General features: G+C 30.6%; 1 protein-coding gene and 1 pseudogene across 1 annotated transcript; both read right to left on the minus strand.

The window, feature by feature from the left end:
* Positions 1-366: 366 nt before the first annotated feature.
* Positions 367-3,295, minus strand: LOC127258972 (zinc finger protein WIP2-like). The gene is made up of 2 exons (XM_051286077.1): positions 2,412-3,295; positions 367-1,071 (listed from the first exon to the last, which is right to left on the minus strand). Exons 1-2 carry the CDS (start codon positions 3,075-3,077, stop codon positions 628-630), a joined length of 1,110 nt encoding a protein of 369 aa, XP_051142034.1. The 5' UTR covers positions 3,078-3,295; the 3' UTR covers positions 367-627.
* Positions 3,296-11,780: 8,485 nt separating this feature from the next.
* LOC127259107 (outer envelope protein 80, chloroplastic-like) lies at positions 11,781-16,098 on the minus strand (annotated as a pseudogene).
* Positions 16,099-19,464: the final 3,366 nt, after the last annotated feature.

Genomic DNA, 19,464 nt, shown 5'->3' on the forward strand with positions numbered 1-19,464 from the left:
ACATAATGAATACCACTTAATTAATATATATAATTAGATTATATATACTTCAAAAAAAAAAAAAAAAAACTACTAAACCCCATTTGAAGTATATAAACATGATTAACCTACAAAAATAAAATTAAAGTAAACTCCCTTGCTAGATCATAAATTCAATAAATAAATAAGAATATATCCAACCTTATGTTCCATGCATCTTTTATGCATTGATATATAAACAAACAATAAACCCTAAAAAAGGATTGAACAAGAATCCAAGAAAAAGAGACACAATTGACCAAAACCAACTTTACTTCAACCTTAAAAATTTAAGTCAAACAAAATCAAGAAAAACCTCACTGATTGATGATTGATTATTAGAGAGATTGACAAATTCCATAGGCTGCTGCATTCAAACGTACCAAACTAAATTCAATTTTTTTTTTCAGTACTCAAATGAAGGAGCAAATATATAATATATCTATATATAATATAAAATATATATAACAAAACCTGAAAATGGCTCCTCCCTTCAATTCCCTTCCTACTTAAAAACTTATGATGAACAAAAAAAAAAAAAAAAAAGAAAAGAAAACCATTTTGCATCAGTCAAACAGTCGAAAATCCGTCGGCGATCGATCATTGTAGTCACTGCGAAGACTCGCAATTATCCTGCTCGATTTCTGAGGCCGGCTCGTCCTCCTCCTGATCAAAACAATCGATGCCGTAAGCCGAATGGCCATTGCCAAAGGCCTTAATGTGGTCCTTGAGGGATCTCTTGTGCTTAAAATCAGATCCACAGGTGCAGTACCAGAGCTTGCCACAATTCTTCTCGTGAGTCCTCCAATCTCCCCTGACAGCAAAGGCTTTGCCACATTTCCTGCACATGAATGGCTTGATCCCATGCTTCCTCTTGTAGTGTGTCTGAAGAGTTCTGAAGTCCTTCAATGGCTTGGCCCTCGGATGGTCGATGTTGTTCCTGCAACCTGGTGCACAGCAGTAACATGGCAGCCTCAGCATTGCTGTTGGCTGTGTCCCTCTTAGGGATTCAGGGCCCTTTCTGTACTGTGAACCATGTCCCCACATGTGCATCTGCAATGGAGATCAATCAATCAATTAATGTTTTTATTGAGAATACATTATTATTATTACAATGCTGACTGAATTAATTAGGGACTCAGACTAGATTCAGCGTCATCAGTTTATGTTTTTCAGCTAGGGTTTCAAGAAAGTGAAGTAAAAGGAGTAAGTGATCTTGACCATTCTGAGCATAAGAAAAAAAAAAAAAAAAACAGAAGGAAGTTAATTGAATGGGGAAACTTTAACAAGAAAGAGCTTTTTGCTGCTTTTGATGAGTTTCAGATAAATTCTTGCAAAGAGAAACATAAATGTTTTGAAATTCATATATTTGTTGAATCTTGAGGAAGCTGAGTTGCAGGAGGAGCAGAAAGCCAACAAAAACCTGTGGTGTCTGCGGGGATTGAGGCATTCTCTTTTTTTTTTTTTTTCTGATGAATTAAGGTTGAGTGTGCAGATTGAGAACCTTTTCTTTGCCCTGATCATTGATAGGGGAAACAAAAACAAAAACAAAAAAATCTGAACAGGGAAAATGTTTCAGTTTTTGACACATCTGCCAATGCGTACAAATATTACAAACTTCAAGGACAAAAAGCATAATGGCTGAGTTGTTCAATCAAATAAAGAGGGTGGGAAGGGGGTAGGGGGGGTGGGGGGTGGGTGGGTAGTATTCTAAGCTTATGGTGACTGACTGGGTAGCCAGGTTCCTTAGTTGGACCAGGTAGATTTATGCAGATCCCCAAAACCTCAGCCTTGCCTCGCCAATAATTTATTTGAAACTGATGATTAAAGAAGGGGATGGATGATGAAGGAAGGACATTTAAAATTAATATATATATATATAAATTTTAAAAAATAAAAGTTAATTAAATAAAAGAATTAATTAAAGAGGGGGGGTGCAATAGAAAGAAGAGAGGATGACATTATTGAAAGGAGAAAAGGGAGAAAACAAGAAAACCCTAATTTGGACCCATACAATCATCATTCACCCTATCAATCCAGCAAAAGGTAAAGGTTGAAATTACACTAGAAAAGATGTGTTCAAACAAAGAGAGGGATGGGTTTTCTCTTTTTCTGCAAAATCAAAAGGACAAGAAATAAAGAAAAGATGAAAATTTTAAAATATCACAAAAACAAAACATAAAGATAGAAACTAAAGTAGAGCTTTTTCTTCTCCTCTAATATTATCCACCACCACCACCATCATCATCATCATCATCATAATCTATACTATTATATGCAGTAGTGATTTAATTTCTGCTAAAAGAGAAAAACTGGTGAACATAAAAAATGTAATAAAGACATTAATTTTACTTAAAAAATTTGTAATTTTATTTTATATTTTGAATATATACCTGCATGTTATTGTATCTGTTGAAGGTCTTGAAGCAAAGAGGGCAAGAAAACTGTGTAGGTCCAATCAAAATCTGGGCAGGGGTTGGGATCCAATACTGGCCTTTGTTGAGTGGACTGGTTGGATTATATCCACTGTTAGCCACAGTAACTTCTTCTTTATTGCTGTAATTTCCAGAGGAAGAAGACATTCTCGAGACCAGGTCAGAGTCTTGGTGGTCAAAATTAATGCAAGGAGTTGAAAGCCCTAAATTCAAAGTTACTGCCACAGATTCATCTTCCACCTGTTCTTCTTCTTCTTCGTCTTCTTCTTCCACCTGCACCACTCGGGTACTGTTACTGTTACTGTTAATGTTAATTTTCATTGTCTTGTCGACTTCCATGGCGCTGCAGGATGAAGAATATTCTTGATCCTCGGAGGGTCTGGTGGGGCTCAGGCTGAGCAAGGGGAGAGCCTCCCGAAGTGGCGGGGAAGGAGGAGATTGCAGAGAATTGGGGCTGCTGCTGCTGTTAGGGCACTGGAGATGATGATGATGGTGATGGTAGAAATTGAAGGTGTAGGGATAGATATTGGAGGAAGATGATGAGGAGGGGTTGAAGGGGGTGATAGGGTTGAGATTGAAAGGCCATGATCCATTATTGAAGTAATTGGAATAGGGATCCGCCATTGATGGAAGCGGGAGAGGAAGGAAGCTAGCTCTAGGGTGAGTATGATTTTCGATTGAATTGAATTGAATTCAAATCAATTGGGGGAAGATAAGGTGAAACTGCAAGAAGTGATTGCAGTAGATCAGAGACGAGAAAAGATATTGTGGAATTAGGAGAGAGAGAAATAAAGAAGAAGAAGAAGAAGAAGTATAGAGAGAGAGAGTGGAAATAACATAAATACCAGATGACCTAAAAAGTTGTAAAGACAATGACTGAACTAACCACCAAATTTAAACTGGTGAGCACAAGTGGTTAAAAATGGGTTTTTTTTTTTTTTTAAAAAAAAAAATAAAATTAATATTGTTACATGGGGATATATCGATGTAAAGTAAAACCTAACTCCACAGTGAAAAGGGGGGACAGGAAATCACTTGTGAAATGTGACTAAACAATGGAAGAAATTAAAATAATGAAAATATATTTTATACAAGAGATTGGGACTTTGAAAAGAACACATAAACCCCTTTCTAAACAGTGCCAAGAACATTTAAAAAAAATAATAAAATAAAATAATTATTTATTCCTACATACAATCCAAGAACAATTATTTATGAATTAATTGAGAAAGGTGCTAAGACATGAGGAGGAAATTAGGGTTTTCTGCTGCTGTTACTGTCTCCCATTCCCACTATACTTCAATTATCAATATACATAATTAAATTCACATTAAACAAAACATAAATACAAATTATTAACACCAAAAGGATATATAGCAGCTACCCATAAATAAATCCCATTACATATACATTACAATTTCTTCAAAAATCAAATCAATACAATTATTATTACTAATAATTTAGGCTAAATTGCATAAAATCAATTTGTGGTTGTGGTTGTATAAAATTGCGTCAAATCCCTTATATTTCTAAAATTGCGTCAAATTTCATCGTAGTTTCATAAATTTTGTGTCTAATCCTGCTCATCGATGGTTCTTATTTATCGATATTTGACCTAAATGCGTCCAAATTGCGAATAAATTTTAGAATCTTAATTTTAAAAACCCAAAATTACAAATATATTCATTTTTTTTATATATTTAGCCTTAATATATATTAAATATACTAAAAATAGTTATTTTTTTCTGGTTTTAAGAGTTTATTTTTATTTATTTTTTAGGTTAAATATAATAAAAATGAATATATTTGTAATTTTAGAGGTTTAGAAATTGAGATTCTAAAATTTATTCGTATTTTGGACGCAGTTAGGTCAAATACCGTTAAATAAAAACCGCCGATAAATTAGCGCATAGTTTATAAAACCAAAAGAGAATTTGATGTAATTTAAAAAATATTAAGGTATTTGGCGCAATTTCACAAAAATATAGGTGAATTTTGTACAATTTAGCCAATAATTTATATATACATAATGGGTGCCGGCAATTACATAGAGAGATGAGCAGTGGTCGGGTTAAGACACACCGTACAGTACATATACACATACATACAAATATATATATATATAGATATAGAGAGAGAGAGAGGAGAGAGAGAGGGTCTGACTGTTCACATTTCATTTACATGTACATCAAACTTACTGTTCATTCGCCATTAATTCTATATATTTGCAGAAGAAGAAGAAGACCCACAAATACATACATATATATATACGTATAATTGAATTCTTAATTTACGTACGAGGCAAGCTCTGATGTCGTCTGAATATATACAATATATATTGTATATATATATATATGTGTGTATGAGTTGTGTCTGTATATTCACACAGGCGCATGGGTGGGTGGGTTTTGTCTGGTAATGAACGAGGGAGAAACAAACATAGGCCCCATCAATTTAACTTCATTAAATTCCTGTGACCAGAGCAGAGCAGAGTGAGAAACTGAATTTATGAGAGAGAAAGAAAGAAAGAAAGAAAGAAATTTTAATGCTACAAAGAAAGCGATTAATGTTCCACATTGTATAATTATATAATGGGAAAAATTATTTTTGTTTCAATATAATCAAAATTTATTAATTTTGATCTCAATATGAAACATTTTTATCAATTTTAATCTCAATATAATCAAAACTCATTATTTTTTTTGTCTCAATATAAAATTTTTATCGATTTTAGTTCCAAATATAACCAAAACTCATCATTTTTTGTCCCAATATAATTAAACTTTATATTTTTTGGTCCCACACCGTCAACAAACCGACGAAAAATTCTGACGTGAAAAGAAATCAAACATTATATTTATATTTGAAGAAATTGCACAATCTTGCAGCATTTTCCTTGGGATTGTCGACGGTGGGACCAAAAAAATAAGGTTTGATTATATTGGGATAAAAAATGATAAGTTTTGGTTATATTGGGACTAAAATTGATAAAAATTTTATATTGAGATAAAAAATTATGAGTTTTGGTTATATTGGAATAAAAAATAATGAATTTTGTTATATTAGAACTAAAATTAATAAAAAATTTATATTAAAACCAAAATTGATGAATTTTAGTTATATTGAACTAAAAATATTTTTTTTCCATTATATATAATTACGAACTACTTTGATTTAACTCCAGTAATTCTTTTTCCAAAAATTTACTCCCTCCGCCCCATGTAATATGAGTATATTGCTATAGACACGGGAATCTAGGTAAAATATAATTAGTAGTAATTAAGAAGTGTATTAGTAAAAATAATTATAGATTAAGATTAAATAAGTAAATAGTTTAATTAAAATTAAGAAGATTAAAGTGTATAATTATATTTTCAAATATACGAGACAGACGAAAATAAAAAATAGGGACAAATTATGTAGGACGTACTGTATATATGTTTAAATTATAAATAAAATTAAGAGAGAGAGAGAGAATGTGTGCGTGCGAGAGAAAGAGAGAGAGAGAGGGAGAGGATAACGAAGTAACATGCTGTCATCATCACAATTCTTAGGCGATGATCAGAAAGACAGCTTCATTTTGACCATTTTTTTTTTTTTTTTTACTATGGAAGTTATTACAGTGTGATGATTTTTAATCAATTCACAAGATTATCGATCAAACTCCATCTTAATTAACAATGATTAATTTTCTAACATGGATAGATCAAATCAGTATTGTAAACAGTATAGTGCTAATTTGACTCGATTCATACAAATTATCATGGTCGACAATATTTTACCGTATAGGATAATACAATATATAATATATATTAATAAAATATATTATTAAAATATTTTAAATATTCAGTTTAATTTTAGATTTGGCCTTATCAATTGTTTAAATTGTTTTCATTAATTAATGTATATGTTATCTCTATTTATATGTTGTATCTTCGTTATGAATGATAATACTCCGTCCGTCTCAGATGCCATGTTCATGTTGCCGTTTCCGTCCGTCCCATATAGCATGTCATTTTTCTTTTTTGGAAAATGATTACACATTTTAATCTTATTTTAAATTTTTTAATTTTTTTAAATTTTAATTAAACTGATTAGTTATCTTAATCTTAATTTATAATTATTTATATTATATGATAATTATTTTCACTGATACATTTTTAATTATATATTAATTACATCCCTCCTAAAATACCGTGTCTACAGTGTAGCAGACACGATATTTGGGACGGAGGGAGTATTATTTTTGAATCATCTAATAAATTTTTTCTCACGTGATATCTTCAAATTTTAAGATTTTGACTATTGTTTATAGTCTTTCAGTTTCTGAAGTTTTGAATCCTGATTTTATCATGTCGGTCTACGAAGCCATCTCCACCTCCAAATCCTGTTATAATTGAGGCTTTTGATCTGTCTGCCACATTTTTTCAGAGCCATAGTCTCGACTGTATTGAAAGTCTCGTTGTTTTCGACTTTAGTGAGAGTCGTGTTAGTTTTCAACTCTAATTCAGTTGACAGAACTGCTTCTGACACGATGAACGATTGTGAATGCTATCATATTCAATTTTTTTTTTGCAAACTCAAGTTGTTTCGTTGAAACCTTTGAGAGAGTGTGATTATATAATTTAGTTATTTAATTTTAAATTAAATTTAGTTATTTATTAAGTTATGTTATTAATTTTCATTGAATAATAAGGTTATTTTTTAATCGTCTACTAATATTGTTCTCACATACATATAATATAATTCTACATAATAGATTATTATATTATTAAATTTAACACAATAAAAATGTAAAAATTCTAATGTAAAAAAATAATTTTTTTTAAACCTAATAATGTGGATTTGCCTCCCCAATTTATGTCTATTATTCTATTTACTCTTCATTGTATCATTTTAATTTATTATAATATATAATATTTTTAATCATAGATAAATTATATAAAAAAATACAATTCTTGTTATCTAAAATATTAATTCTACACCCTCTATTTTTTGAATTATTTTTTTCTTCATCACCTTACTATATTGTTAAGAGCATCAAAAATAATTTTATTAGTTAAGATGACATCAAATCAATTAAAGTGAATCCACGAACAAGTTTTTACAATATTCTTTTTTTCAAACAAAAAAAATTAAAAATCCAACAGTTCATTTTATCGTTTCAAATAGGTTGAAATCGAAATCAATCAGTAAAAATATAAAACCAACAAAACAATTTTATCTTTCCGAAATCTTGAATCTGGTTCAGTCACGGAATATATTATTATATTACATATAATTTCAATATTAATTTCAATAATTATCGATTCCCCTTACTCAATAATGTATAAAAATGAAACCCTTGTTTCCAAACATTCCCAAAACTTTCTTAAAAAAAAATTCAAATACAAAACCTATGAAAATACTAATAATTAACCATAACTTACTCTCAACAATATATAGTGATCAAGAAAGTAAAAATTTCAATGAAGTGACTACTAACTTAAATAATGTATATATCTATTAAAATAAAAAAAAAAAATTAAAATAAAAGATGAGTGCAGTAGGGTTGAAGTGACCAGCATTAATGTTTGTCTATATAAGAACTGTTGATGTGTCTCAACATCATTTGTGCATATTCATCTCCTATTTCTTCAAAAAAAAAAAAAAAAATGAAAAAACAATTTAGGTTAAAAATTAAATATAGTACTCCATTTTTATTTTTATTTTTAATTTTAAATTTGCACAATCATAATTAGAAAATTATTGGATTTACATTCTTAGGTAAAGCCAATAAATGAAGTAGTGGCCACTTGAAAGATCAATTTCATTTCACCCAATGATTCATCATTCCCATATTATATGTATATATATATATATATTATTACCCATTTAAATATTTTTTCACACATCATTAGTGGTAGGCATAATCTTCCTTATTTCACCAAAAAGATGAAATCTTTTTCAATCTAAATTTAAATTAATTGAATTTAATTAACCAATTATTGGTGCATGCATGGATGGATGATACTGCACTCAGAGCAATTAGACTTGTCTGGTTTGAAAACTCCAATTCATTTCAATGTGGGCTCCACTTCTCTGGTAAATTATATATATATAAAATAAATAAATAAATATATTTATATATATATGTACATTTGTAATAAGATGGAAAGGGAATTAAGAGGGAAAATAATGGGGACAAAATGGATGTCTGGCACTGTTTTGTGTATCAGAAATATACCAAAAGGAAATTATTTTTAAGGGCCCTGGAAATTAGGCTTTATTAACTCACCTATATAAATTTTGAACCAATAAAAAATTAAATATATATATATATAGACTATATTTTATTTTTTGGGTTATTGTTATTATTTCTTGGTTGTCCCAATGCCAAACAGTGGTCAAACACAGTAGTTAACTGTACATTATTTATTACCCTGAAATTGTACATGACCTCGGTAGACCTCACTTACCAGCCCACATTCATAAATATTCTGTTCATATATATAATATATAAATTATTTTATTTAAAAAAAAAAGGAAAAAAAAAGGTATACATTGAAACAAATTTAATGGCAGAAATAGTTGCATCAGTTTTCTGTGCAGCTTTGTCCAATTATTCACTGAGCAATATTGGTAGATTATTTTGTCCTTCAAACTTGCTTGCAGATATATATATATATATATATTATATTGGAAATAGTTTTTGAGAAATAAAAAATAAAAAAAATTATTTTCAGTTAGATCCAGATTTTGGCTTGGGTGGTTTCTTGGATGCATTTGAACAGTGAAGGTTATTAATATCTACAGAAACTTTGGATATATATATATATATATAAATAGCCAAGGCTGATTGTATGTATGCATGTATCATCTGTAATGAATATTCTTCAATTGAAAGCTACAAGTAATGTTTATATATATATATATATATATATCTTTGTTATAATGAAATGTTGTCTTGTGGACAAAACAATTAGCTGTAGCTTCATACCCCACCCCACCCCACCCCCTCATCAATCAAGAACACAATATACCAATTCAAAAGCTATGTCAAGAGAAAGATACATACAAATATATGTATATATATATATATATGTAAGAGAAAGGGCACCCAAAAACCCTAATTTGAAAGAATTAGTCGGGAGTAATTTATTTATTTATTTTTTTCATATATATATATGTGTGTGTGAGAATGGTTAGGATATTTTGATTATTAATACATGCTTTGTGTTAATATGTTTTTATTTTTTCTTTTTTACTAAATTAAATTAATTATATATAATATGTGTTATGTGAATTATTATCATGTGCTATCGATCCATATAATTTTAGTTATATTGTATTAACATATACCTTATTATTATATTGTCGATTTGATATCTTTTAATGTGATATCTGTCGGTACGTTAATTTCAATCAGCACCGTAACCGCCGCGTGTGTAAATTATATGTCAAATCATCTGTGTGTGAAATTGAAGTGGGGTGAGATAGTGATTGGTGTAAGGGAATGAACATATTATGTATTTTACATGTTTTTTTTTTAAAAAAAATTATATATTATATAGTTCAGCGAACACGGGTAAACCTCCCATCAAATCTAATAACCCTGCAAATCAGGTGACATGAGACGTCGAAGGTTTGAACCCAGAATTTTACGGTCCTAAGTCCAACCCCTATACCATCGTGCCATCTTTTTTATTAATTTTAATTTTAATTAATTTTTTATTTTTTTATGAGACAAAGAACGTGGCTCATTCATAAATGTAACATGGTAAGATTTGGATTAATGTCGTCTTCTTCCTAGCCTTAACATATATCATGTCAACTGATAGCCCTTTTTGAACTGTCTCCAAATCAATCAAATTAAATAAATAAAACATAAGTAAATAAAGAATATATATATATATATATAGCTAGATAAATAATATTCCATTCAATTTCGATGTAAGAAACAACCACCCAAATCGAATTACCCTATTTAATTAAATTAGGATTAATATATATATATATATATAAATAAATTACACAGACATATATATTATAATAATTTTTAAATTTTATCGATGAAACACATTCCGTGAGCTTCCGAATATAAAATTAAATAAAGTACGTGACACAATAAATATTTAATTAATTACATATGTATAGATATGTATATATGAATGATGCATGGGGATTGAGGCCTAAACTGTTGTTATTCATTTGTAGAATTTTCACACTGCCCACACACACACACATATATATATATATATAATATAAATTATTATTTATTTATTTATTTTTTTAAAAAAATATTATTATTATTATTATTAAATGGTGCATTGAAATTGCAATTTTCCGGGGAGACATTCAATTGCTTATTTCCTTTGCATGTTGGTCTTATTAAGACAAAACAATTGAAATCTGTAAACATATATTATATATATTACATACTTATCTGATTATGTTACATTATATAATATTTTTATTATTTTGAATTTACAAAACACTGTGCACATTTCCCCTTGATACAAACCCTTCTCCATTAAGGAATTTATTACAACCCTAATTTATTTATTTTGATGATTCCAAGATAGCACGAGGCATTGCATTTATATTTTATTAATTACATATCCATAAATACTACAATATACACAAATTAAATAAATAAATATTATATCTAATTTATTTGTTGTTGTTTCCCACTAATTTGACCTCTGTTTGTCCAAAACTTGTCTTTAGATTTACAAACATTACTGTCCCAATGACTTCCCTGATTCCTAGGCATGCATTGCATTCTTCCTCTCCCATTTTTTATTTTTCATTTTTTATTATTTTCACAATATCAAATAATAATTAAATTTTAATTTTAATTTTAATTTTAATTTTCTGGGACAATGCATGGTGTGAATGGTTGTTCTTACATACTTGTTTTTTTCCTATGCTTATATTGTTCTCTTAACCTGTAATAGTGCCAAACTTTTCATTCACAGAATTTGCAGTGCCTTTAATGTGCAAGGGAACATCTTGTTAGGTTTCCAAGTGCTTTTTTCCAATTATATTATTATTATTATTATTATTATTATTATTATTATTATTATTATTATTGTGTTTTCGAAATTTCGATTATATATCTTTTACCGTATATTTTATTTCATTTTATTTGTCAACTGCAGTCCATGCATTTATTTAATGTACGTGTGTAAATTGCAATTCTTATATATATATATATATATATATATATTTATTTATTTATCTTTTTTTTTTTTTCTCAAAAGAACACAAAATCATTTTTAAACTTAGGCCTTTTGGCAAAAGGTCCCAAGATTTTGATGAATTCAGTGGTCCATTCAAAAAGTGTAACAAAAAAATAAAAATAAGAATCAGCACAATCCCCAATCAGATAGAAATATGTCTCCTATACTCTCCTTCGCCATTTTTGGCTAAAAATAGCTTCTAACTTGAAAAAGGTTCACACAGTTACAACTACAAACCATTCTGTTACATAGCTTTTCTATTTTTTTATTTTTTTATTTTTTCTATTTTTTTTTTTTTAGCTCCGGAAGCCGATACCAAAATGAAATCGTCCGATACGGTGATCGTTGACGGCGTATTCGAGTCTCAGGGGTCCAAACGGCACGCTCAAACGGATAGCCTGATTGACACAATTTTAGAATCATGTGCGGAGAAAAATTTTAAAAACTAATTGATTTGACAGGGATGAAATTCTGTATAAACTGGCCAAACCTGGAACAGCTGGGCCGGATCCAAGATCGGTTCCATAGTGAGCGAAAACAACCCTTTCTATCGGCCCCAGCTGCCGTATAAATTGCAAGATTTAAGTAACAAATAGCCGTAAAGTAGCATTTGACAACAAAAATATATTTCTGACTTACCAATGGCATTGATATTTCTCCACTTCCAACGGCATATGAGCGACCGGAACCTACTGCCCCTTCTTCATAACCTCTTACGCTGTTGGTTCCACCAATCGGGAATGCTTCGTGTGGGGGGAATTTACCGAACATATGACCACCAGACAAGCTGCGTAAAATGGAAACTAGCTAAATGTGTCGAAGATCGAAAGCATTGCAGGATATTCTAGATGAAAAGTAAACTTTCGTATCGCAAGATTACCACACTAGAAAGCACAAAGGTCCAGCAACTAAACGGTGCCTTACACGAGCATCCGCTTGACTGAAAACTAGCCATTCTGGAGAAACAGGGATCCCCTGGTCTAAGTTGAATGTGAACTGCAAGATCGTAGATTTAGAGTCGAAAAGATTTAAAATTCTAGAACTGACAATTGGCGGTAATAGTGAACGAGAAATTACTGACCATCAAAGAACTCCAGCCACCAGAGGAGGAATAGCAGTCTCAAGCTTGGCAAGAAACATGTCGTCATGTGCATTGCCACTGGAGCACTTGTTGAATCGAACACGTTAAAAGAAGTCTATACTGTTCTTATTCGAAAACTAAGTATTGCCAATGTAGCAACGCGTACCTTGCAGTGTGAGGGCTACCCGACGAGTCCCTTTTACAAGGACACGCTCGCTGGACAGAGGATAAACCAATCAATAGAAATTCATATCACCAAATTAATACGATAGATGACAGTAATTGTGATGGATGGTGTTTTAAAAATGGAAATTAATGTAATTAACTTCCGAAGCAGCGAAGAATCCGCACTAAAGCTGGAAGATCAAATGGAACAAAAATTCAAAGTCAACGTAGAAGATGAGTAAATGAAATAAAGATACAATTTCGGGAATAAACCTGAAAAGTAAGTCCAGCAGTTCCATTCCACTTCGGCGTAAATGGCCTACTGAACTCAATCCCAGCTGCTATGCGACCAATTGTAAGCCCACTATCGTCATTTTGGCTGCCACGAACGAGTGTCCCTGTTGTTATAGAATTCTGACACAAGACTCGGTGAATTAGTATTAGTTAACATCACAGACATAAGTTACAAGGAAAGTTACATACCTGAACCATAATCGTCTTAGATGTTCTCTTATCATCGCCCTCAATCCAAGGATCGGTGTAGTTAATCCTGAATATGGAATCGAACTGCTCCCTTTCCAATGACAGGTTGAGTTTTTTGTTTCTTCGAAAGAGGTTTCTATGATATAAAGCAATGCTGAGATTTAGAGACAACGAAAATTAATTGAATAGGATGGGAAAAAAGAAACAATTGATTATGAATATTCTTACAACCATACAAACAAGCATTCTTCTACATAAGCGATCATTCGATTCATCTCAATTACCTCGCGATTAATCCAGCTAAAGGACTGGTCACTCTGCAAACAGAATACAAATAAGTTTCCAAACTACATTCCACCGATTTCCCCAAAAGAATAATAACAAATGCAACATTATTACATACCCGCTTGATATTTCCCCACCTCCCGAAACTCCTGCCCATCTTTTACACTCGACGAAATTCGTGGTTAAATCAACTTTGCCAGTGTCTGATGCATAAGAATAAAAACAACGCATCCAAAAGCACACTTAACATTTATGCTTCACTAATCATCATTGAAAAACAAAGCATGAAAAATCTTGTTACCACAAGCGGGCTGAGGAATAATACTAACATCATCCATAATTCCCATTGCCAGTACTGCTTCAACATCTCTTCTCCCCTGAATCATACCGTACACCTACATAAGATAAAATACCGTCAATCGTATAATCAGCAGAAATCGCGAGATAGAAACTCATCCACCAAGGCCTTTTTAAATTGTCAATTTAATCAATCTTTACAACTTTCAAAATTAACAATATTACTGAACCATAGAGCTTCTGTCAAGAAGAAGGTATTCATCGTCAGCAGAACTGTTAGACGTAGCAAGTGATAAGCAGCCGCCAGAGAAGTGATCAAAGACAGGGCTAGAGCACAATAATACAATGAAAAAGATACATTTAACAAGAAGGTACCATTTATACGACGACAAACCTGACCCTTCTTGATTGTAAGTTGCCTGAGTATAGTTTCTGGCCGGGTTCTCCCAACTGTTGGCTTGCCGCTATTGACAACCCAACAAAACTGTGCTTGTTAAATTATTTAATCAAATGTGTATGAATGAAAACCAAAAGAAGTTACATACTTTTTATCGAGGAAGCGTAAGGATATATTATTGACCCCTGCTTCTGAAACTTGTAGTTTAATAATACCTCCAGAAAGAATCTCCACACCTGAAACCTGATAAAATTGCAGAGGAATTCAGAATAGAACGATACTTAAAAATCTCAAAAGTTCATTTTGACTACTACCCATTCCAAAAAGGCCCCGCTCCATTTACCAACCATTAATGGAGTTTATCACTTCATCCAGATGCCTGATGTTGATTGTTTTGCCTGTATGACTTAGCACAACAATTGGAAGATTATAACATTAGAATACTTCATACAAAGCAAGGTAAATAACTTTGTTAATTAACAAACTTGTATCACAAAGAAGATGCACCATATCTGTCACGAAAAGCAACCTCTACAAACTTCGATGGAAGAACATTAGCTCCTCCACACACCAGCCCTTGAAACTCTTCGTTTGGTTCTACCTTGTGACAATAGTCGAAGATACGTGTTACCCACAACAACAGTCATAGACTAAACTTGGCATCCAAATGCAGGGCCAAATTAAAACATTTGTTTTCAAATAACTTTTGGCAAAATTCATAGAAATTTCTCCTTCCAAATACTATCATATCCAACCCCTAATTTTCATTTAAGGTATTACATTAAAAGCCTATATTTTATACCAAACATCACATCCATCACCTACTATATCATAATCTCTACAAAAACTTGAAGCATTTCTAAAACATATCCAATCACAGCCAAGATTGTATCACAACTGTGCGCCATTTGAACAATTCAAAAGATGATGAAACTACATCAAGTACTACAATACAATGAAATTTTACAATATCATACATCTTTTGTATACACACTTAAAATTGTACAGTAAAAGTAATGCTTAAACAGTTTGAAGAAATACCTCAAAAATCAAACGAATGCCATCGCGGGTGTCGACCGCAATCGGCATACAAGACATGAAGTACCCAGTTTCGACAATTCTGTGCACATCTTCCTGAACCTCGCGAGCTGTAAGTGCAGAGGAGACATGGCCTCGGCTTCCAGGTCCTTACTCTCGAGCTCTCCCCCATCCTTGCTCCTCACCGCCACTTCACTGATCATAACCCTCTCTTCCTCCGCGCCATTGCTACTGCCCGCGCTCTCGGATGGAGTCGCGTCGATGGTGCCACTGTCCTTGTTCTGAATTGCCGAGATGGACACATCCTCGCTCCTCGATCGAGACGATGCAACCGCTGTCTCTGAATCGTTTAAAATTAATGAGGCAGAGCAAAATAGGGGAGCCGCTGCGCCGAATTGAAGGCAGTTCTTCAATTTGCGAGGGAAAATCTGAAAATGGGTGAGATTGAATGGGAATTTGGCGAATTTGAAAGAAGAAAACAATGAGGGGAATTGGGGATGTGGAGAAGGGAGTTGGATGGAAGAAGCGATGAAGCGAACGCCGTCGTTTCGGCTCATCGTTCGCCGGCGAAATCCAAACCGGCGGCGGTCTGCGGAATGCTGAACAGTTCTAACTCAGCACTTTCCTCCCTTGATGGCTCTCTACGCAATCCGATAATTTGGTTGAGAAAAAAAAAAAAAAAAAGAAAGAAAGGTGTTTAATGTGAAGTTTCGAAAAAGATTATTGTAACTAAAGATAAAAATACACGTGCGGGTTGGTTTCTTTTTTAAAAAAAAATCGAATATTTGTTTTTAAAAAAATTAATATATTCCATATATTTATTATTTTTATAATTATTTACATAATTTTTTATAATTTTTTCTTTTTTTTTAACTAAAATACAAAATGAACGCACCCAAATTTGGAGACAAATATCAATTGTATCATTTATTATACAGAAGATCTCTCATATAATATAATAATTTTTTTTTTGTATTTTTGCAACTGTGAACGGATTTATTCAACGATTTAGAGAACACATACCAAATTTTGGGAAGTGATTTATCGAATAAAACACATTCGAAGGGCGTTATAACAACGAAAAATATGCAGAACATAAAACAACAATGAAACAAGGTGTTTGTTGACCCGGTTCGATTATCAACAAATCTACATCCAGAGGATTACAATCCAAAGGAAAATTAATATTAGGGAGAGTTGGTCTTCAACCGGTGTCAGTAGTATTAGATTTAAAGTCAGTCGCTATTACTAAAAAATTGATCTGCACTCCCTTCTTTTTAATATTGGTTTAATTTCAATCTCTATTTTTTATTTTTTCATTAACCATCCTAGTATAAATTTGATGTATCCTTAAAATATATTTAAATACTCTCAACATTATTTTATATACTTACAAGACATCTCGCTTCTACCTATACTACATCCCGCTCCAGTTGTTCCACTTGTATACTTTTGTTTACATTATGTATATTTTTGCTTGTGTATTTTAAAATAAATAAAATAAAAATAAAAACAACTTTTATTCTAGGGTAAGATGGAAAATTATACCCTTTTTTTCATGCAAGGATTGTAAATAAATCAAATAATTTTGTTCGATTCGATATTTGATTCAAAATTTTATGATTCGAATTTGAATAAAATATTTTATTCGATTTGAATATGAATGGAATACAAATAAAAATTTTAATTTCCGATTCTATATTGTAAATATTCAATTAGATAATAAAAAAAAGTACATACATAGTATAAAATGTAGCATACATATATGTATTTTTCAAAATAAATAAAAACTAAATTTATTAAATATAATAATTTTAAAAATTTATATAAATAACTATATAATATAAATTATAATTATAATTATAATAATATCATGTTATTTTTATTTATATTAAAGCATGAAAATCTTTTTGTGTCAATATAAAAAAAATAAAAATTAACAGTAAATATTTGTATTTTATTATCAAGTTGTCTTATTATTCTTGTTAAAATTTTTAATTTAAAAATCTAAATCGAATAGCTTTGAATCGAATTGGATAAGACAAAAACGAATCGCATCTTAAATTAAATATTTAATATTGAAATCAAATTGAATAAATTAAAAAATATTTAGAATCAAATACAAATATCATTTTAAAATTCGAAACTAATCGAATATCGAATCGAATAGACGAGTATTTTTCACGTATCGAATAGTCGAATATTTTTTCACGAATCAAATAGAATTCTGCAATATGTATGTTTGTTCATAGTTTGTTCATAGTTGTGTGTTTATTTCCATTTTGGTAATGTATGCCTATATTATTAAAGTTGGATTTTATATTTTGGCAACTTCCTCAGGTTCGCGTTGCTACAACCTTGTACTAACAACAACTACATAGCAAAGAAGTCCAGAGCTTGATCATTCCCTCCGGTTGAAACTCCATTAATTCCGAACACTTTCGACCTCTCCAGTTGATATCAGTGTAGAACACATATTCAAAATGTGGATAGTTGAACTGAATGGGGTGGTGAGAGCTTTTCTCAATAATCTTCTTTCTAAGATTTGCACACCAACTCTCACACCACAAAGTTTGTCTTATTTGATTTTATATGCAATGCATCCTTCGTATAAATACCCTTCACATTAATTTCCATTAGCATAGAAATAGATAGAGTATTCTCCAATATTTATGTACGAGTTTGACCATCCTCCAAATACCAAGTTTGTCTCTTGTGGGCATTTAATGGATTAGACAAAAAAGATAAAGCCAAGTCCACAATTTCAGTTTGCAGCACGGTTGCTGTGACAGTCTTTCTGCAACCTACGAATACTTAAAAAAAAAAAAAAAAAAAAAAAAAAAAAAAAAGAAAGGTGGCTGTAAGGAAATGAAAATCAATTTTTCCATTTGCCAAAAGTAAAAAAGGTTTTTTCATTCACAGTCTTCGTCTTTTCATCTGATATCTTTAATTTCTCTATTTGAAAATTTTCTTTTAAGTCTTCCATCTTCGAGTATATTTTTACATGATCATATGCTCATCTTTTGCCAATTTCTAATGCCAATTCACGTACCAACTAGATTATACCATGTTATTTGAAATAATCTGTCAATTTTAGTTGTCTAACCAACCTTTAGATAACATGGATCAAAAATCTTCTTGTCCACAATTTTATTGAGATTGAGGTGTGATGTTTCTTGATGTGTTTGCTAGAAAGGAGATGGTGTTGATTATAAATATGTGGGTTAAATGTAACTATTTGGTCCATAAGTCAGATTGAGATTATATTAACTGATCTATTAAATTTACAGGACTTAATGTATTTAGTAAATGCGAGCCTTCTATGTGCAGAACCCGAAAAATTATTAATTGGGTGATGAGATCAATTAATAATAAAAATATAAATTAGGGTCCATTACTTTCCATATTTTATTGCGGTAATAACGACAGAAACCCTAACGATTAAAATACCAATAACACAACTCACATAAAAATATTTATTGAGATATGATGCTTTAAATATTTAAAGAAATATTCTATTTTTCTTAACAATATATTTTAGTTTTAGTTTTAAAAATACCAATAACACAACTCACATAAAAAATTATAAAATAATAAATTTATTTGTTCAATATTTTAATTTAAAATATTTTTTAATATACGATATGAAGAATAACTAATTTATATTGAATATTACTTTTTTATAAAAAAAAAATAAAATATATATTTTCCTGCCCCGAATTAAAGTATATATATTTATATTTTCGTTCACTCCACATTAATGTATATATTTCACTTTTTAGTAACTATGGATTTTATTTTATTTTTCTACAAAACTTCTATTTTACTATTACATGTTACTTTTTCATTAAAAAGTAAGAACAAAATAATTTTTATGCTATTTTTAATTATCATTGTATTTAAAATATTACTTTTTTAGTCCAATATTAAACTCCAAAAAAAAGTAACTCACATAAATATCAAAATTTTCATATTTTTTATTTTTGTTTTATAAGTTTTATTTCAATGTTAATGACAAAATAGACATTATATTAAAACCAA

This window comes from Andrographis paniculata, unplaced genomic scaffold, assembly GCF_009805555.1.
Source record: "Andrographis paniculata isolate CXL003 unplaced genomic scaffold, ASM980555v1 Contig5END, whole genome shotgun sequence".
NCBI classification, from domain to species: Eukaryota; Viridiplantae; Streptophyta; class Magnoliopsida; order Lamiales; family Acanthaceae; genus Andrographis; species Andrographis paniculata.